The sequence below is a fragment of the Brienomyrus brachyistius genome, chromosome 6 (assembly GCF_023856365.1).
Source record: "Brienomyrus brachyistius isolate T26 chromosome 6, BBRACH_0.4, whole genome shotgun sequence".
Lineage (NCBI taxonomy): Eukaryota > Metazoa > Chordata > Actinopteri > Osteoglossiformes > Mormyridae > Brienomyrus > Brienomyrus brachyistius.
In genome coordinates this window covers 6,900,454-6,922,656 of record NC_064538.1, presented here as the reverse complement: position 1 = coordinate 6,922,656, position 22,203 = coordinate 6,900,454, and the positions used below count along the sequence as shown (strand labels likewise).

Sequence of the window (22,203 nt, the reverse complement as noted above, 5' to 3'; positions counted from 1 at the left end):
GGTTGCACCTTGCGTTATTGTTCCAAACATGCCTCCACCTGTTTATTTGTGCTAATTAACGACAGACCAGTTGCCCGTCCCCGGGTCAGTATGCGTCCTCAAAGCCCCAGGCATCCAGTCTCGAAGCTTTTCTTGTGTCACAGTAAACATTACTAGTCATTCAGCTGCCCCAAGCTACTGTAGAGATTCCAATTCCAATTAATTATAGTGGTACTTTCACAATAAGGAGGGAAGGCCATGTCTGTTTAACAGGTTTAACTACAGACCGCAAGTATGGGCCACAAGATAATGAGAATTATAGAGGTGTGTTATGTCCTGTATTCTGTTGGTGCTGATAAAGAGGGAACAGGAATGTTGAATCAGAACAAGAACAGGAACCAATTGTATTTTATTACATACAGATTACAAGGAGGTGTAGTCTCTGTTAAGTGTTGAATTGCCATGCAGAAGACAATATGAAATGGCTTAAACTCCTGTCACACTGCTTGTACTTGCACAGTGGAAGCTGTATGTCTGCATACTCCAGCGCTGCAACTGTGGAACCCCTCAAAGCCCCATCATCATATCATTGTGTGTCTTTTCCTCAGTCAAGTTCTGTCTCGTTGGAAGCCCTGGATGGATTACATTCCCAAAGTTTTGGCCCAGGTGTGCCACAATTCCTCTTCTGAAGTTTTCCTTACCCCTCTCTCTTTGGTATCTCCACACAGTGAAACATTCTGCACACACATGTAATTTACAGTATAAAGGAGTCTAATAATGTTTGTTGACAAAATTAAAACCATTTTTGTTTGTCTTTCAAACACAGAACCAATGATCCACAATGTCAACACATACACACACACACACACACACACACACACACACACACACACACACACACCACTGTTGTGCAGATACACTACCTGTCAAAAGATTTTGCACATACTCAAATTTTCTATATTTACATGTTACTCACATAAAATTTACTAAAAAGACACTCAATATTTTTTTTGCTGACAAATAAATTTACAGCATGTTCACCATTTGAGTACCTTTATTAGTAAGAAAACGGCATATCTTTGATTAATCAATTTACCTCCTTTAGCAGTTAAGGGACATTAAATACTGCTCTGTCTCACAGGATGAAACAGTTAAGTAGTGCATTTAAAGTTAAAGGACGGCCTAAAATTTGACTATACCATCGCCACACAACCAGTTAATAGGATGCCAGACATGCACTGATGCATGCTTTTTCTATGTTATAAAGGAAACTCGTTTTATTTGACCTATATTTTCTTTTATAGTTGTTCACTCAACTTTCCAATGCTTATCGAGAATAATAAATCTGCAGTTTATGAAATAAATGGGAAAGTGGTAAAAACCTGTGGTGTGTACAAACTTTTCACTGGTAGTGTACGTTCATAAAGACTCTTTTTTATTATTACTCATCTACTGAAATTAACAAGACAGATAAGAACTGTTAACTTGTTTGTAACCAGGTGAAATAAAGATGGCATTTCCCCTGTTTGAAAGACCCTGCTGGGAGGGACTAATTCTTTCTGGTTTTGACACTCATCTGTACAAATGCACATACACGTAATCAGTGACCGGGGTCTCTGGTCCCGGGTTAGCCTTCATGCTGGAATAGCTCAGTGATATCCAGGCAGGATTATAAGCAAGCCAGGAAAGAGTGGCACAAATGAAACCCTCAATGAGAACATTACACATTACGCAGAGAATGCTTTGTATGACCTCCACCTAATTTTATGAAAAAGTCACAGACATGGAGGGTTTCTAGGTCTACGATATGCTGCTGACCGCAACATTAAAATATTAAAGCATGTTATCTGTTTAGTAAAGCATTTAAATTATAATATAAACCTGAATATATTCAGTAGCTCCTTATTCATGTTTTGTTTATCTTCATTGCTGTAATAACTGTCTCGTGACTTTAATGAACTATTATTATTTTTTAATTCTATAGAGAATAACAGGTTTATCAACATTTCTACATAATATATCATTAAAGACTGAAATCCTAAGTTTAACTTATGGATTGTTACACTTTACGTGCTTTCAGAGATGAGATCACGAAGATGGTGTCCTTTTCGTTGTCGCTACTCCTATAGCTTGTTATATAGAACACAAATCATGCAAATCGGTTTCCTTGTATGTTGTCAGTGTGTGTCAGAAAACGAGTCTTACAATATTTCTAGGCATCCATCCAGTCGGCATGTTAAAGAGTTCACACACTTTGGGGATGTCAGTTAGGCTAACTAGTAATTATCCTAATTATTAACTACTCTGGTAGTTAATTTCATCAGTAACACCTGGCTGCAAAATGTTCTCTTAAGTGTTGTGGAAGTAGGAAGGTGTACTTATTTTCTCCTGCGTGGTTTCTAAATCATGCTGAACGTTTTGGAGGGAAAAACTGACCACATATTCAAATTTTGTGTATTTTTTTTCCTTTGTCACTCGAGGTTCTATTTGTTTGTATATAGAAGTTGACTGGAACTACACAGCTGTTATTAAGGCCCTAATAAATAAAAACATATAATTGGAGCAGGGAATGCTTTGTTTTTCTCATGACTTTGTTTATGTAGTGTAATGGGTCTTTATGGGTTCTGCTGTGGTCACCCTGGGGAGGGGTAGATCTGTGATGGTCCCAAGCAAGAATGAGTCATTTCTTCCCCAAAGCTTGTCACTGCACAGCTATGACAGGAGGGAAGCTTTGTCCTTCTCTGCTGCATCCTTGAATGGAGGAGCACCTTCCTGTGTTAGGGTGTCCCCTTGCCCTTCCTCGTTGTCCGATTGAACGATGGGAGTCTCCGCCCCTTCCTCGGTGGTGTCCAGGCTGTAGGGGTCGGAGGACCCGGAGGAGGTCGATGAAATGCGCCGAGACTGGGGGACCTTCAGTAGTATATCGTCCTTGTACACCTCGTCACTGGCATCTTCCTCATCATCATCCTCGTCTGAAACAGAATTAGACTGTGTTTGAATGACTTAAGCATTTCAGCATTATCTTCATGGTCATGTATGATTCTACGTCAGACAGACACTAAACATATTTCACTTGGCATAAAATGTATCAAATGGCATCGCTGAGAAATGCAAACAAACATATTATGAATTCAGCTGTCAGATAAAACACTGGTCTAATGCAAAACAACTTGTTTCCACCATAGATCATCATGAATACTTCAGATAGCTCCTTCTTTCAATGGAGCAGGTTCCTAGCATTTGGTCAGCATGGTGACTGGAATGCCCCCAGACACAGCTGATAGGGGCGACTCTGGTACCTTGACAATAAATACCTGACGATGGAGGGGAAGGGAGCCCTTCTTCCCCCACAGAGTTGAAGAAGACATCCAGGGCTTCCTGGTCAGTGACGTCCATGAGGTCCATCTGCTCCAACATGTCTATGTTCACCTCCATCGAGGAGATACTTCCGGCAGGAGCTGCTTTGAGGCACACAGACACCCACACATCGGCCCTCTGAGTCAACGGATCATAACCTGTGTGTGCATTTCTGTATTTATATTAGCTTATTATTAGACTGCATCTTAGTTATCCTAAGTACTTGTATTACTATATTGTGTAACATGGGGGAATCTTATATAACTTCATGTATCTTATATAATATGCAGTGTAGCTTTATGCTATGTAAATGATATTTTGCTTTTCTATAAATGCAGAAATAAATGTAATTTTTATGTGTTGGATGGAGTTCTACATGTTCTGTCTCAGCATGCATGTTGGCAGCCGGCACTGACGCCTCTTGTGCTCGATCTGCAGCCATGCGGCAGGCAGGTGGACGTCCGCATCATGCTGGAAGGCGTCTTCTAGGAAGCGCTGCCTCTCGCGCCACTTCGCCTGCTGTGGGGCCGCCAGGGTCGGCGCGTGCTCCGTCTTCGCTGCCAGGCAGGAGGGCGAGTCGCAGAGACATGGTCATGGTTGGGTGGGGGGGGGGCACTTACACACACATACACACACGCACATATACAGCCACGGAAAGAATTAAGAGACCACAGCACAATTTTTTGTTTCACTCATTTCTCAATTTATGGGTGTGCGTTTGTGAATAATGTATATTTTTCTTCAAACTACAGTCTGGTATTTCCCTGTTTCTCAGTAATGAAGAGCTTCTTCCTGGCTTAATAGGACTTCAGTGCTGCTTCTAGGAGCCTGATACAAACTATCCTAGCAGAAAACACGAAATGCTGTTTACGCCTGGAATGCCATCCATACATTTATTTTACATTTATCATTATTATTATTGTTATTTAGTTATATAAGCTATTCAGAACCTCTGTTCAGGCTATTAATGTGATGATGGGTTCACACCTTCTTCATAAACCTGCCTTCTGTAAAACGCAGACCCACCCTCTTCAGAGTCGTTCCCATACTACATTACTTATTATCACATCTACACTATGCTTACATTGCACACTATATTTCTCTTTTTTCATTCTCTCCCCCATGTCCCCCCCCCACCCCCCGCAAGAATTTCACTGCATTCCACAAATACATGTACCAGTAAAACTTGAAACATATATACTTAACTTTAATTAAGTCCCTAAAATTCCCTAGAAAGGTGAAAGTAGTAGTAGTATTAGTAGTAATGGAAGTAGAATTCCCGCTACATTTTATGGGAGAATTACTACCAATATATCTCGTTTAAAAGTGAACTGTGTGATTCTTAGTTCCTGCAGTGTTCAGAGCTTACAGAGTTAATTACCGTAAGTTGCTAAAAAAAGCACCTTGTTAGAGAGAAAGGTCTAAGGAATAACGCCAGACTCGTTAACTCTAACAGAAATTCCGTAATACACAACCTGTCAAACTCAAAGTGCTTCTGGAGACAAAAAGGCTCCTACGTAAGTGTAACTCAGCTACATCCACGTGTCTATCAGACCAAGGTGTTGTGGTAGCAGCAAAAGATGAGGCTTGGAAGGAAAACTGCACCTTTTTATGATGCCCTTAAAAGAATTAATACGGGCACCAAACAATCACTCAACCATATGGTAGTGAAATGTGGGGAGGTTTCATAGTGGATGGTAAGGCACACACATACTCAACAGCTAGAGACACGTCAGGATATCACATACAACACAGGCAAGGGCACTTGCGAGAACTGGGAACACAAGAAGTGTTTACACTAAACACAGACAGGGGCTATTTACAAATGCTCGTGGCGCAGGCCGGGACATGCCAATTGACTTCCGCTATGCAGAAGCTGTCCCGCCGGCCCTACAGTATTCCCATACACACCGAGACCAGCGAAAAGGATTGCCAACTTTGGTCAGCTGCCTGGCGTGAGATTTTCAATTCGACACAAGTCTGCACGCACATGCACACGCATTTACATGTATGTAACAGTTTTATTACCTTGTAAATGGAATGTTTCCAAACTACCCCAATGCTTTTGCTAATTTTAAATTTATAATGGAATAGTATAGATTTACCTTGAGATTTCTTGCGTGAGTATGACAGTCTGAAAGTGTGAGTGTCACGCTCGAGCTGGCAGCCCTGCGAATATGACATAACTATTGGCCTACATGACATAGCTATTGGCCTACATTGGGCATAATGATGTGTAAATTGGTTTCTTCTGTGCCAATCTGCAGTAGTCACACTGTGCAACATGCTGTTTGACTACACAAAGGTCTGGGAAATCGCCATATATACTAGCTCCTCCATAGACGCTATGTTGTAATACTGTTTATTTCCGTGACCAGGTGACCAATCAGACAATGAGAGGGCATAACTAGTGTGATCTCTTTCATCTACACTGCAATGCTGAGTTTTCAGAAGTATTCAGTTGTGAGAGCGTATATGAAAGCCTTGGTTTTTGGGGCCCAGTGTCATTAAGGTCAACTCAGGTAATTTCTTTTTGCCTTGAACCATCACGGTTAGTCTGCAACAGTGTGTGGTAACACCCAACGCAGGGAAAAGAAATTTGGCCGTCCTTGCCAATAAACCATACATTAACCATACATTCTTCTTCTTAATTCTTTAATCCTCTATGATAATGATAGCAATAATGCATGTTTTTACATGCATACGCAGATACAGCACCTGCTTCTCCCTACAGTGTTGGAGTTTCACATTATAAAAACTATGTCTATAACTGTCAAATACAAGAGCAATGTTTAAACAAGGTCTCCTATTGTAAATACACCTATCCAGTTTTACAGTTGATTCACTGTTTCCATGTGCTCCTGCAGTGCAGCATAGTTATTCAGCTACTCACACGGCAACAACAACCTTTACTGGTAAAAACATTTCCCTTAGGTGCAGCACATCTCCGAATTCTGAAAGCTGCCAGCCACTGGTAGGGAAGAGGCCTACAGCGTAGAGACGGGCAGAGGTGCCCAGGAAAAATTCAAGTTTACAGTAAAACTGTAAAGTTTACAGAATATTCATAGTTCTACTGTAAAACTTACAGTTCGAGCATGAACCTTCCATAGGAGAACTGTGAACTCTTATTTTACTTTGAAGTTTATGATCATCTCTTCTGGGGTTTAATAATTCTGACAGTGAAGATTATAGTTCAGCTATTAACATGATATAGTTGAACTGTGAAGTTCAGTTTTGACAATTATTTTAGTCGCCTTAGACATGACATTTACAGTTTCACTATAGATATTTCACGGGTAAACTGTGAAGTAAAGTTGTTATAGTTTGATAAGGCATGAAGATAGTATACAGTTAACTGTAAATATTTCTATGTACTATGAATTTTCATCATTTCTACCATGGAAGTTGATAGTGATATTGTCTAGTCAGTTTTAAGTCACGGTACAGGGGGCATAAAGACCAGGACTGTTAATGATATTTTATGTTAGAATAGCATAAACATTCGATTAGTTTTGCATGGTTGATATTCTACTGCAGTTTTCACCATATATGTTCATATATGTTCAACATAGCCTTTACAGCTGTTATTTGTTTTTTGCCACTATAAATTAGTTGGGTTCACTTGGTCTGAAAGACATTCCCAGCAAACATGCGGCATTTCCCTGGGCAACGTGGGCATCGGCAAACCCATTTAAATCCCACAGAGACCCATTGGCAGTTACTACTAGGGGCCCACAATGGGTTAATTACAGGCAGCCCAATTTCACCCTAGAGTCAGGAGTTCCCTCATTGGTCCTGTTATGGATTGGTAGTGCAGGGGCAGTATAATGGTTGAGTATTTAATAATTTATAAATTAAGTTCAATTCAATAATTTACTCTATAATAAACTCTGACAGTCCAATATATACTTACTGCATTTTTAAATTGAATGTAGTTTTCCATACGTGCATGTGGATGAATCCCAACCGATAGTTATTCTCTCACAGTGGTGGGCAAGAGCCGAATTATCAACAGAAAGTGTAAGGTTTTTTTTTGTTTTTGCGGTAGTTTATTTGCTATTTATGCATATTTAACATATACTTTATTTTGTTTGCAAATGAAAAAAAAAAAATCCTGACGAAAAAAGTCGGTTGAAACAAAGTCTTGGCCTGGACTTTTACTGTCCAGACCTCTGCAGATCGGAAGAGGAAGTGTTTGAGAAGGACAGCAAAACAAAATGGCAGGAACACGTATGGAAGAGAAATGAAGGAAAAAAACTGTGAGAAATGAGGGAGGGAGATATAGTCACAGGAAGACAGTTGGGCGGCATTTGCCCCCACAATCCCCTGCAGCTTGCTGTGGCTGTCTTATAGTCTGGTTCCAGTTCAGCAAGGTGCTGTGTGGAGAGACCAGCCACTGACACCCCTGGTTTCTCCTCACACCTCCCCCCACCCCCGCAGGCCTGGGCCGATGGCTAATCTGTGCAGTTTATACATGTGTGTGCATGCGCGTGTGTTCCTGCACTCCCAAGCTAAAAGCAACATATCAACTAGCAAATTTTAAAAGGACGCCTAAGAAAAGGTTAAGTAGTCTGATTCAGTCATATTCTCCTGGGTTAGTACAAACGTTTTGATTAAAGAATGATAGTAAAACCTCTGCTGGAAACAGACAGGTTATTGCATGCAGTGCATGTTAAAAGAAAATAAATATTTTATTACTTGTACAATGAGTGGCCTACGTAGCTGTGATTCAGTTTGAAGTAAAAATAAGAATTTTAGCAGGAAAACACTTTACACAAAGCATAGACGCCGTTCTGCATGGGGAGATACATTGAACATACATTGAACCTGACGTTTGTTCTCTTAGAGAGTTTGATGTTCTTTTCTTTACTTTGTCCTCAGGGCTTTATGTGTTTATCCAACTGATCTGCGGTATCTACCTCTCTGTGACAGCGTCCTCTTTTAGGCACATTTTTTTTAATCAGAGTATTTTATAATGCATTAGAGGATCGGGATCATTTGGAAAAGCTTTGTAATATGTTATGCCTTTGTCCTCCGACTCGTCTCAGTACATTGACTAATTGGCCAGCTGTCCGAAAATCAGTTTTAGCTGGACTGGTTCATACTGTTGTATAATCTTTATTAAATCAGTTCAAACATAGATTAATGAAAATAACAAAGAAAAATAGGCCACTGACTATTGCTGAGGGGGATGTAATTGCACTACACGCTATTAAGGGTTAGCTCAGTGCTGTCTTCCACTTGCTGAGGGCCTGACTGTTACACAGCTCCTAACACACTGCTAAAAGAAGATATTAATGACTAAAAGGCTTTGTGCCATGAATCTCCCACAGTCAGTAACACCATCAGTGTCTATTGCAGGCGGTAAAGAAAAACATCTTAATTTTTTTATCGATTTTTGGAGGGAGATAAACATCAATCCTCTATCTTGCAAGACCAATTACCCAATTCAGGGTCGTGGTGAAACTGAGACATGCAGAATTTCCATATTTAACAACTGCTGTACTCAGGTCTTGCCATTTTTACAACAGGATGAGCTTGAGCTGAAATGTTCTCCAGGGAGATGAAGGTGGAACTCATTTCCATCTGCATTATTAATTATCTGTCTCCCGAGAGTCTGCCGGAGAATGTCTTTTTTTGTTACAGCAGCAGGAACACATCCTGTCAGACCAACTCAGGCTAAATCCAGACGGAAAGTTTTTGCTAGAAGTGTAAATAAAGACCTGGGAGCGTCCAGAGTTTCAGCAGAGGCACAAGGCTCACTGGTCAAAGACTTCCAAATGGCATACCTTGTTTCTTCTCCTAGCTCACGTAACTCTCAAAGCCCTCAAGTCCTAAGGCTGCATTAGGGTCAGCAACAGGGCAATCGCCTCTGAAAGCAGGTTCCACTATATGGGGCATGTTGGAATACTGTTTACTTCAATGTAGGGCGACCAATCAGACAACCTGGTCTTCGGAACGCTGACCTCTCTTCTTGCTTTTGTGCTTCTCAGGTGATTTATTCATTGTGCTAATTCGTTAGAAAGATGTGCTACGAAATAAGTAGCATTTCAGGTTAGATTCAGATTTTCGCCGTTTTCATGACATGTGGTTTATTAGAATATGGAGCGTGGGGCTCGAAATTACAATGAACCGGAGTGTTTTTGACGTGTTTGATGTGCAAAGTAATCAAACCTCAAATTATAAAATGGTAATTTGACCCAATAGTGTCATTTGTTACCTCAGGGGAATCTGGTTTCTTTCTTCAATTAATAGGCCTGCAATTAGTTAAAGGGTGACTGAGTTGATCATAGAATGTGATGGTACCCCTGCCTTACACCCTCCCCATCCAGGATGTGCCTCTGACTTATACCCTACCTTTCTAGGGTATAGGGCTACCCTTGTGCCTTATGCTGCCTGAAATACCCCCACCCCCCGGCCCAACCGTCCCCCCGACCCCTGTTCAGGATAGATGATTTGACCATGGGTGGAAGCAAAGGTGTTCAAATAATACTGTGAGCCACTGGACTCTTCTGAAATCCTTCATGTAAACAGCATTAGCTTTAGTCAGCAGTAAATATTCTCTCTACATCCACCATGTATAAAACTGTCACCATTGTTACAGAGGTTTTGGAGCCGCTCTGTAGTAAACTCGGTCAGACGAAGGAAGACACCGCATGTACAGCAAAGGTGTTTCACAAAGTACGCACGGTTCTTCAGCTTACTTTCATACCTTAGTTGAGCTTCCTTTCATACCTCATCTGCCACATCCGGCAGTCTTCCTCCCCAGCAGTATCTCTTGTATGACAGCAGTTCCTCACAATAATTTGAGCTTCAACACGGGTTTCGCACCCTTGTCTGGTTCTTGCCTTACTTTGCATATTTTTGTGACAAACACAGAGATACCAATCTTGTTAAATAACACCCTAAGCCTCTAACATTCAAACAACATGTTCTCCGTTCATTCCACGCCTTGTAAACCCTAAAAACTCCTTTCCTTACCCTTGTAAAAATTCCATTACCACATCATGTAAAGTTTAGAACATATGCAGAGCCCTGCAGGGCGCTGTCATCTCGGCTGAAGTTAGTGATCAGGACTGATCAGTAACTAGGGGAAGAATATTACTGCAGCCTTTAGTGAATTCTGCTAGTGTTATAAAATCTAAAGAGTAAAAACAATAATGTGAAAGGTTAAGAACTTTCCTTCTCAGGACAACAGGTGTTTCATAATTTCAAGAAGAAAAAAAATATTTAAATGTATCTGTTTACTTGGGTTTCCTTTTCCTGCTTTCAGTTTTGGTATATGTTCTAAGAACATTTATCCTCAGGTATATGTGCAGCTGTCTATTTGCAAGGGGGATGCATGCATGTGTTTGTGTGTGTATTTTTTCACTTGTTCATGTGTCCTTCCCTTGCAGATACTTATACATCTGGTTCAAAGTCACTAACTGCCTTCATGCACATGCTTGTTTTTCCTCTTCGTATTCATCATGTTATTTATTAAATAAATATGAAAATATAAAGCAGTAAAAGGAAAACATTTACACAGTGTAAGTCATCGCTCATTTGCCGTATGGATAGTTACTTGAAACTTTCCCAATACAATAACATGTCATGTTGTTACATAACTTAGTAATGACCTGAGAAGCACTTAGCTACTTTGAATATAGAGACAGAGTCACTAGTACAGTATATAATTCAAAATGTGGTTAAGTGTTACGCTGCCAAAATTTTCCTTGTAATTTCATTGGAAAGAATCAACTGAGGGCACCTGTCTGGGCAGGCCTGGTCAAATTTTGTATGAATTATTTTCATGTTCACAAAAAATAAAACTGCAAAAGCTCAGAAAAAGAATCATGCATAGATGGGTAAAAGAGTTCCTCTAAAAAAATTTTTCCTGTGTTTTCAATTTATTTGTTTTGTGTTCTTGATATAATCTAGAACAAATATCCTTTTCTAATCCGAACCTTGAGCTAGAAGAGAATTTTGCGCCATAGGCAATACTGGCAGAGAAGAGAAGTGGCTGAGTGGTCGCTGTTAGCGTCTGATGAGAGCCAGAGGCCTCTGATCTGGAGTTTCCACAGGGGGGAAGCAGACTCCAGCAGACCCAGTCCCAGCTGCTCTGCTCCCAACTGCTCTTCACTGGATCTAAAGAGGACGCGTGACCTGCGACAGGGGACTTTATCCAGATTAATCGACTGAATGGAAATAAGTTTTTGGACGTGTAAATATTTAAAAAATATGCTTTTCTCAACTTACGTATTTGATGTGTGATAATGAATAAGATGTTGACAAACACCGAATGCAAAACAGCAGCACATTAGGCTTCTGTCTGCCAGCTGCAGAATGGGGGACGCGAGGGCGACGGAAACGAGGCGGACGAGAGGCTGATTGTGCGTCAGCTCTGCCTCGACGGCCGCCGTTAAAGGCCACGAACAGCGGCGGAGAAAAAGCTTGGAGATGGGCAGGACAGCAGAACCAGGGGGCGGGATAAGGCCTGGCTCTGTCAGGAACGGGACACCCCCGGATGTGCAGGAGGGGCCTGCCGAGCGTTCCCACACCAAAAAGGGAGAAAGAAAGGAGCCCCACTCGGGCTTACAATATAAGGGAATCTTTTCAGGCGGACACAAAACCGCAGGATGATGGCAGCGGCCTGGCTGCTTCTCAGCACAGGAAGCCGGTGCTGAGAAGCCTCTATTCCGGGCCCCCAATAAGGAAATCTCCGTGCTTGAGCAATCCCTTTCAATGTGGACTCAATGTTATTTTGCAATTGTCTTTGAAAACCTTGAGACCTGATTTAGGGAAGTGACATTTTAGCACACGGGGTGATAAATGTCCGGAAAGTAGAAGCTTGCATCAAATTTTCAAGAGGGAGCAGTACTGTAAATGCATTTTTTGAAATAGTTTTAAATAGTTTTTAACAGGAAGTGTGCCCTCACAAGGCCCTAATGTTTCGACTTGCAGTGCTACATGAGACTGCACTGGCTAGTCATCTCTCACTAACATGGCAGCATGGAGGTCATTTCAAGCTAGATTTCCAGAACAAGACCTTGTTTTCCCAGAAACCCATTAGCAGCTTTTCACCCACTTCAGGGGGTAGATTTGTTTGAGAATTGCTCACTGAATTTATCAGTCTCTTTCAATCAGCCATTTCAATTGTACCTTCCGATTGCAACTGCCTGATGCTTATATCTGGTACTTTATTGTTTAAAAAGTTTAAACAGTTATCCAAAGAGACAATTTTATGTGTATTATTTTCTTGATGTGAACATATAATAGTGGCCAAAGTTAACATTAGGCTTTAAAAATTACTACAGGAATATTGGCAGTAATGTTTATAAAGAATCAAAGAAAGTTAGAAATATACATTAGATGATGACGACGATTGTCGACAAACAAATATGGCTTCATACATCTAGTGAGTTTGATCCCTGCTTCTGGCTCTATGTGTACAGAGTCTGCATGTTCAGCCTTTGTTTACATGCCTTTCTTCCTGTGGTGTCGGTAATATTGCCGACACTGTACGAAACTTCCGTCCCAGCCGTTCCTGCCCAATGTATCACCGAATGGTACTCTGAACGGAAGGTTTGTGCTGAATGATTAATGATGGCAGGGTTACGTTTAAAGAAGTGTAGTGGCCTTGTCAGTTTTTACGGTAATTAGTATGTTAAACGATTCTCCCTCCTTGGATAGGAGTCAACTGCCATATGTCGCGTGTGGCAGGATGCATACCGACACGCGATTTCTCTGCGTGCAGCAGGGGGGTGAGCTGTTATGTAACTCCTTCTGCGCGGAACAGGCTTAGCGGAATGTTCCCAGCCCTGGTAGAATCTCTCAGGTATTTCCGTGGCTGCTTTCACACTCACTTTAGCAGCTGTGTTCAGATTTAGAGTTTATTGCTCCACCTTGACATCTTGGTTCCTCCTCCAAAGATGTAACGTGCAATATTTCAAATGATGTGTTATTCTTTGATAAACGTGTACATTCATTTGTGTCTGGTTGCTCAGTAGTAATGTACATGTGGATTTACAATAATTACTTTTCACTGATGAGAACATGGATGGCTTAATTACATGGTGGCTTCCCACGTTGATGTAATTATCCCTGGGTGTAGCTAGTCAGCGAGGAAGACATTCAATGGAATCTTTGTTCCTTTAGCAAACCATTGATGTGATCCAACAAAAAGAAAACTCAGGTGGAGGATAGCATGGCCTCCCTGAGATTGCCAGATACCAGCCATCACTTTGACTTTGGCAGTCACCTCGTTTGGTGTTCAGCAAGGCTGCTGCCTCGGTCCACTGCTGTACAGCCTTGCTCACCCACGACTGCGTGGCAAAGCACAAGGGCAACAGCATTATCAAGACTGCCAGCAACAACACTCTTATTTTTCAAATACACATTACGATAAAACTTTGGATAAGAATAGAATAGTTATTTGAGTGCATAGAAGACAGCAAGGTACAAAAATAGGTACCAGTGTAGGTGAGTGAATTATAACTATATGCATTTTTTATGTCAGTCTAAATATTTATCTATACCTAGAAGTAATTTAAACAAAGCTAGTATTGTAAGCATAAGAAATAGGAATTGATCATAAAGTTTAGGTTGATATCACACTTTTTGCTTTCATAGTTCAAGATTGCTTCTTGTATCATTGTCACAGTGCGAGGTGCATAAGAGGGAGCAGCCAGATGCAGTCTGTTCAAAAAGTGCTGGATGTCTGTTTGGTGGGTCAGGGTTCCTAGTAGCCATGGACCAAAAAGGCCACGGTCCACAGGGACTCTTCTGGTTCTTGCGACCAGGCTCTCGTTAGGGACTTCACTTCAGCATTTTGATGGTTCTCCTGAGACTTGTTGAGGGTTTTTAACTCCAGCGTCTCCTAGTTTTCAAGCTGTAGCTAGAGTCATTTTCTGGCCGAGCAGTCAAAGAATCATCTGAAAAGGAAAGTACACCCCTCTTTCATTTCTTTGGTTTTGCCTATCGGGACAAAATAAAAAATCATCTGGTCTTTACCAGTTTCTAAAATAATTTAAATCTTACACACACAACAGATTCCAGTGTTTCATTATTTTTTTTTTAACAAAGTAAAATGGATAAGCCATGTGTGGAAAAACTTTTTTTAATTGTACTATCATGAACTTTAGCATTTAATGTGCTAATTGGGGCCTGTAGAGTCTGAGATGCAGCTCTTGGGCTTTTTGCAGTTACTTTGACACTGCTTGGTCATTCCACTGCATAGAATTTGCTGGGACGTCCACTGCTGGGATGATTGGTAACCGTTGTTTTTCCACTTGTGAATAATCTTCTTACTGTCGAATGATGGACCTCAGATTGTTTGGAAATGGAAACAACTTCATAGACCATCTGAGAAAACACCACCGAACATGTTACGCCACAATGCAAAGCATGAGCTGTCTGTAGGCCGGTACCAATTCAGAGGAACCGTCACTGATGCCTGCTGTACAAGTTTGGCAGAGGTTTTAGATTTCCTGGAGAAGGCACCCATGTTGCCCCCACATCATCATTATGATTCTAGAAGCTAGAAGTGAGCTAGAAGTCCCCCCCCCCAGATTACACTGTTAAGAGGCTGTTGGATGCCACTTGGGTGGGCCAAGGTAGGTAATTCCTGGTGATCTTGAGTAACATTCCTGCCTTCACGCCAGACCTGATTCTTACTAGAACCTTCTATGCTGCCCATCGGAAGGGTCCTGGGCCTCCTGGATTTGGCCAGCAAGGGGTGAGTGCTGTCTCACACACAGCAAGGTGTGGCCGAAACCAGCAAAGCATGCCAGTGAGTAGCCTGAAGCAGCAGAAACTCTGGACTCCTCCCCATGAGCACACCTATTGACGATTACCTGATCGTTAGGCAAGTGTTTCAGCTGACTGGTTCCCTCTGACAGTACCCAGTTATTAAAGCCATTCTTTGGAGTGCTTGAGACCTCTCTGTTGACTCTTAGACTCTGGAGGATCTCTTAGACTGATGTTCTTTTATTGAAGGACTCCATTCTTGCTATGGGACTGTCTGAGGACTATGTGTTTGTACTCTTTTTCTGGAGGTTTTTTAAAGAATTAAACATTAAAGGTTGGGAGGTAATGTAGTGGTTTGCTGGCTTTCTGCATGTATGCTCAGAATATCTTTGCGACAATCTTGGTTCACATGAGATGAGAGCTGCATATACTCTCCCGAGACGTCTGATCCAGGCATGTGCTGCTCTGAGTCTTTCCCAGGGATAACCCACACATGGAATCCTTTCTTTATTCAAAGGTATGCTGCATGGCCCATGACCAGTCACAAGCTCATCCTCTTACTGAGACCTGCTTGTCATTAGCAAAACTATCCGGGTATAAACTTGTCTCCTATGAGTCCACCCTTGTGTCAAGCCAGAGTTAGCTATGATGTTCACGTTTGATTGGCTATTACCTCTACAGGCCCCGCAGCTTTAAATCAGTGAGATCAGCACCTTAAAATGGGGGAAAGTTAGGATGATTCCAAGGACCCCTGAGTAATAGGGGTCCCAAAAAGTTTGGAATATGATTGGTGGTGTGGTGGTTAGCACTGTTGCCTCACACCTCTGGGACCCGGGTTCGAGTCTCCGCCTGGGTCGCATGTGTGTGGAGTTTGCATGTTCTCCCCATGTCGTCGTGGGGTTTCCTCTGGGTCCTCCGGTTTCCCCCCACAGTCCAAAAACATGCTGAGGCTAATTGGAGTTGCTAAATTGCCCGTAGGTGTGCATGTCTGAGTGTATGGTGTGGGTGTGTGCCCTGCGATGGGCTGGCTCCCCATCCTGGGTTGTTTCCTGCCTCATGCCCATAGCTTCTGGGATAGGGTCCAGACCCCCCGTGACCCACAAGGATAAGTGGGTTTGAAAGTGGATGTCTGGGGTGGGGATGCAGTGTGATAGGCTTTCATGGGGTCCGAAATCTGTAGCAGCACCCTTGACTGTAACAAAAGAGAGTAATTTTATATGTGAATAACAGAATTCCTGTACCCTCCAACAGAGCCTCTTTACTGGTGGCAATGCTGCACCACCTCCCCTTTACACTGCAGATCACAGGAAGTACCTGGCTGGCCTATAGTTTTATCTTTGCAGGTGTTTTATGTAGAGACTCCCCAATGTATCCAGGATCAGATTCCTAACCATTGCCCCTGGCCCTGACTCATCTTATGATAGAGGCGACCCAGCCATTGACAGGTGTGGAAGAGTACAGGGCTCACTCTGTCACACTGTGACATCATCATTAACCATGTTGTGGGGTTGTAGATGGATGCAAAAAAAAAAAAAACACCAACTGTCTGTGGTTTTAGTTTGGCCATCACTACTCCTCTCAGATGACAAGAAGATTTTAACTGTACAACAGGCCTGCGTTCTTGGCCAGGCCCACATATTCCTCTTGATCCACATCACTTGGTCTCTGGTTCCACTGAAATAGTCATGAGCAGCTGTTCTCATTGGAATGCTGAGAAAGAACAGCTAACATTGGAACCAATTCCAGACATCAAATACTCTGGGAGTGCAAGGGGGCATTTAATGTCTGGAATTTGTTTCTGGGATTTAACATGATAACAGGCCAAGCTACTGTTAGAAAAATTAATTAACCTTTCATTGGTACAGTCTAGGTCACTCAACCACAGTCCCTTTGTAAACAGTACCTTTCCATTGGACTCAAGGGAATTCTTACCTCATGTCTTCTTCTGAAGTTTTTTTGGGCAATTTATTATCATATACAGGCGATATCTGGATCAAGGATGTTACAAATGGACTGCCATAAAGCCCATTATATTAAAAATGTTGGGTAAATGTCATGGTATGTAATAATAAACTACCTTTTTATGCTCGGGAAAACATTGTGCAGCTTTAGCAGTTCATCGGCTCGAGGTACAGAACAGTACTGTATGTAGTCACTTTTATTATTACCGTATAATTACACTGGTATGCAGTGATTTTGTTGCCAGCAATGTCTGAATGGTTTTGTGTTAAGTTTATGGTGTTGATTACATCCTCTACAGACAGGCCTACACCCACTTTGACAGTGTCTCCAGATCCTACGACAAGCAGTGCCTGCAGTACATTCTCCTCAACCGACACACTGAAAGCAGAAGTGCTATGGGCTTTGCAAACGGTTAGCTGACATTACTCCTATACATCCAATGATGACATTCACACTGTGGTGAGCAATTTCCTGGGACAATAAGTCAGTAATTGTAGGAAGTTGTGGCCTACATACCCTTCACAGCTCATTCAAGACTGGTTTTGAAATGTAGATGGTGGAGAAAGTACTCAAAGCCCTACATTGTCTTTTCCACTCTGCACCAGCCAGAATAGAGGACTTCACAGCTACAACTTTCTGGGGCCATCGGTGGCTCGAAAATTTGCCAGCTGTCGAATGAGTATTGAAAGTCTGGCCCTCTATTGTGAAGTATGTGGACTTGGTGAAGTCAAAATAGGTGAAAAACCCAGGGACATCTTCTTTTGACTGCATTTATGAAGCCCGAATGGATCTCCTTCTTCATGGCCCTATCACGAGCATTTCAACCATTTCTGGCTAAATACCAGACAGGCGTTTCCATGATGCCCTTCCTTTGGAAAGCACTTGGCAGATTTGATCTGGGTAAATATTCACCACCAGAGTAACAACAGCAATAAATCAACATGCAAACACGCACATGTGAACTTAACTCCAATTTTATTTGCAGACTCTCCTTCAACGCTTCGGCATTCATTTCATTACCTAAGCCACTGTTAAAGAGTCAAAAGACAGACCACAAGTCGCATTGGGGAAATGCATTATTTTCATTGGATGTCCATTATCTCAAAAACTGGAACCAAATCAGTAAAAGTAATGTGATTTTTGAATTGAGCACCCTCAAAATACCATAAATCCATTCATAAAACCTTGGCAACTGAATTTGTTTTTTTTTGTAGACCTGTGTTATTATTATGTATTGTATTAATATAGTTCTGACTTGCCTACACATGTGAGTCAAAGATAGGGTTAGGGACAGGATCTCATTTGTAACCTGGGGACTGCCTGTACTGCCGAGGAATAAAATTGAAGCTCATAATTCAATAGCAAGTAAAGTAAAGCAAATTACTAATGAAGAGTGCTATTTAGCCAATGCATGTTCCTTTGCAGCCAGTCAAGACAGTGATGTCTTTAGCAGTTATCTTTGTAAAGCCACATCAACTTGGCTTTATTAGGAGCAGAGCTGAATTATCTATCGTCTATCTTGTCTTGCGCAGCTGAATCTAAAGCTACAGAAGAACAGAAAACCTGGATGTGCTGCGATCAAACAGCATAGAACATTTTGCAACAATATAACAGTTCTTCTGTCTAAGATGTTCCAGAGATGATCATTCAAGAGACTATTTTGTAAAGCACCTCAAAACAATTCTAGTCTATATACTGTCAGAATGAGAGAAGTTATGTTCATGTAAAGTAAATACTGTAAGATTTAGACATCTTGGACTCTGCTAAAATGTAGTAGATGGAGAGATGATGGAGACAGAAGCATCTTCTGACCGACTAACATTTATGAATGTGACTGATGTAAGAACTATTTACAGCAGGAACTTTGAAAAGAAACAGTTTTTTTTTTTTTAATTGAAAAGAAGAATTCATCTAATCTGAAGTCCTTTCGTCAGCACTGTAGCTAAATGTCAGATGAAAGATGCTTCATGAGGGATCCAGCAGGCAAATGCTAATAACAATGATGATGTTTTTTTGTCCTTTGGTAAAAACAAAAGCAGACCATCTGTCAGCGATAGGAAAAAAAAAACAATAATAACAATCACAAATGGTGGCACTCAGGAAAACATCTCATGAGGAAGAATACAAGTAGTGTAATTTGCGTTTTAATACTGGGTGTAATTGTTTGTACTATTGTGAGGGTGTCCAGCCTGCTCCTCACCCTTTGGCTGACTGTAATAAAGAGGGAATGCGGCTACATTTCGGGGATTTCAGCGCTCTGGCACTCTCGCTCTCTGAGTCATGGTTGCTCAGAAGCCGTCTAGCCCTGGGATAGATTTCCTGAGAATTAGGGACTCTGCCAGAGTGGATCCTGGCACAGGAATGCGTGAGAGAGAGCTGAAGGGGGCAGAGTGCTCTCACAGAGCCTGCTGTTTCTTTATCAATTGCAGGATTAAGTTAGAGTGGATTAGTTATTGTGGAAATACAAATTCAGTACAACAGGTTTTTTTTTTTCTCCCAAAATGACTGTCTTTGTCAGGTAGACCAACTGGGACTAAGCGCGATGGCGCCCACCTTAGACCTACACCCACCGCTGTCATTCAACAGTTGAAGTCCTGAAAAGTCTGGCCCAACACAGCAGAGTGAAAAGCTGGACAGCTGGACCATTTAACAGGAAATTCTGCAGTGGCTGTAAGCCAATGGTCTCCCTCGCGGGATCCATGTCACAAAAGCATTACATAATGCTCAGTACAACATGCCTGCATCAAACAGCCCATACAAAAAATCCTGCCACCCTGTTTGCACTGCAGAACACTGCGTCTGAGCAGTTTAACAGTACAAGCCCTAATAAAAGGGAACACTGTCTGCTTTCCTGTCTCCTCTCCTCTTGTTTTCCCTACTTTCAGGCTATTTTTTCCTGTTACACATATTTAGGTTTCATTGCGAAGACTAAAGTACCACCTGAGCATGTAAAGCGTGATGCATGAATCATACACACTGTCAGAGTAGTGCAGTCAATACCAAGATCATACAGTACAGCTTCTTTCAGTCAACACCTAAGATCATTCAAGTAAATCTAAGCTGCTTGTTTTCATATCCCACTATGTGATAGGACTTGGACAGGTGCAGTACTGTTCCTGCCAACATTCTTTTTTTGCCCTTCCCATGTCAAAACAGATTTGCAGAGTTTACTTTTACCAACATCTGTGACAATGCTCGCTGGGACCTGAATGCTGCCCACCAAACTACTTGTCCACTCCCAAAAGTAAATTTCCATGGGTCCAGGGACAAGTGACCAACTGCTGATCCCAAAAAACATTCCAATGCCCCAAAGACAAAACATGACCATGTGGAATCAGAGAATTTGTAACAACCGGCCTTTCAAGAATCAATTTCCACAGACAGGGATGCCAACTTCAGTCGACTGGCAGGCGTGAGATTTTCAATTCAAGGCAAGTCTGCACACGCATTCACATGCATGTAAGAGGATTACCTTGTAAACAGTCTGTTGGGTTTGCAAACAGCCCAACACCTACAACACCAACAGATCTAACAAATTTTAGGTTTAGAATGGAACAATATAGATTTGCCATAAGATTTCGTGTGTGAGCGCAAGTCTGAAAGCATGAGAGTCACGCCATATGAGTGAGAGTTGACCACCCTGCACAGACCATCATAGCTCAAAAATACCTAACTGTTAATATTGAAATTAAATCAATTCTCTTTATTTTGCATTAACACCAGGTTGAAGTTGTGAGTCTCCTCAGGGCTGGGGAACATAATTAAATGATAACAACCAAAGAAATTTCAAGAATACTCCGGCCTTCTGGAAGCAGCAACTACCCTAGAACCTCAGCCAGGCGCATTCAACGCATTCTAACATTATTTGAACTCAAACCTCCGGTGTGAAACCTGCATCTGTACATGTAGGCTCCTTAAAAGTTTACCCCTTATGCCTAAAACTGGGGTTTAGAGATGCAAAGCATACAAGTCTCAGGTCTGTTTCCCTGGAAATTCAGAAGCTAAAGCATTTTATTTTCATGCGCAGTGTACTGCACACTTTATCTGATTTTTTATTTTTTTTTAACAGGATGGTAACCCACTTCCAGAGCCCCAAATGTAAACCATTCTATGTAGGTAAACCCTGCAGATTATTTTTATTCTTTAACTTGGTAAAACCTGCATGGATCCCATTGATGTTGCTGTTCTTTGTTTCGCTGCTTGGCCCATAACAGATTAGAGTTCCCACACTCTACCCACAAAAAGTTAATCAAGACAGTCAAGACAACATGCGTAAGTTTACTTACACGACAGATGCTTGTTGTGACCAGTGGACCCTGATGAAGACATGACTGTGTCCTGGTCAGTGCACTGGAGGTGTGAGCAAAACGAGGAGTGACCTGCACTTGTTATCCGTTTGCATATGCTTCTGTGTGCTTGTTGGGGGAGGGGGGGCTCCATTAATCCTTCACTTGCCATTCATCCTTGTGTCATTCATCCTTGTGCCCTGAGCTGAAGACATGTGAAAGTCTTGGACGGAGGCTGGAAATAGTTAACTCTCCTTTTACTCTTACTTCCACAGGCACACAGACACAGACTGAGCCAAAGCTCACCCACTCCCTCTCTACTGAACCTGCACTGTATTTAGCAGCTGAGGACAGAGGCGCTGGGTTATGGCTTTGTGGCCTGTACCAAATGGACATTTTCAGGGGGAGGAGAGTGGGGAGAATGGAGAGAGGGGGCAGTGAATGTTAATGGGGATTTTATGCAATAAACTGGAAGATACCAAGACTGCACAAGCCGTTTTAAAAATTCTTTCAAGAGGCCAAATGTGAGTGCAATATGCAGTTTGATGTAGGGCCAGGCTCTTCGCATCATAAAGGTGCCCATTATCCCACTTTAATCGAATTACTGGGGCTACTTTAGGCATGCCCTTTAGACACTGCCCCGTCAGCTCATATCTGCCTTTTCATTTATTATTACAATTTAAATGAATAGGTTATTATACTCACTGCAGCACTAATAATTTTGGTGTTGAGATTACAAAACGATATGCCAGATTGTTTGTAGCTACTTGAACAATCTTAAATTTAGCACGAAAACAATCACAGTTACTCTGCAGGATCTCAAATTAGATTTCAGACGACATCAAGTCCCAGAGGGAGTCTGAGCTTGGCACTGTAAATTATATAATATTCT

At 41.8% G+C, this 22,203-nt stretch overlaps 1 protein-coding gene across 1 annotated transcript; it reads right to left on the bottom strand.

Annotated features, from left to right (window-relative positions):
• Window positions 1–1,015: 1,015 nt before the first annotated feature.
• On the bottom strand, window positions 1,016–21,924 carry LOC125745546 (dysbindin-like). Its single transcript, XM_049018530.1, has 4 exons — window positions 21,312–21,924; window positions 3,753–3,893; window positions 3,279–3,440; window positions 1,016–2,951 (listed from the first exon to the last, which is right to left on the bottom strand). The coding sequence occupies exons 1-4, from the start codon at window positions 21,481–21,483 to the stop codon at window positions 2,692–2,694; spliced, it is 735 nt and encodes a 244-aa protein (XP_048874487.1). The 5' UTR covers window positions 21,484–21,924; the 3' UTR covers window positions 1,016–2,691.
• Window positions 21,925–22,203: the final 279 nt, after the last annotated feature.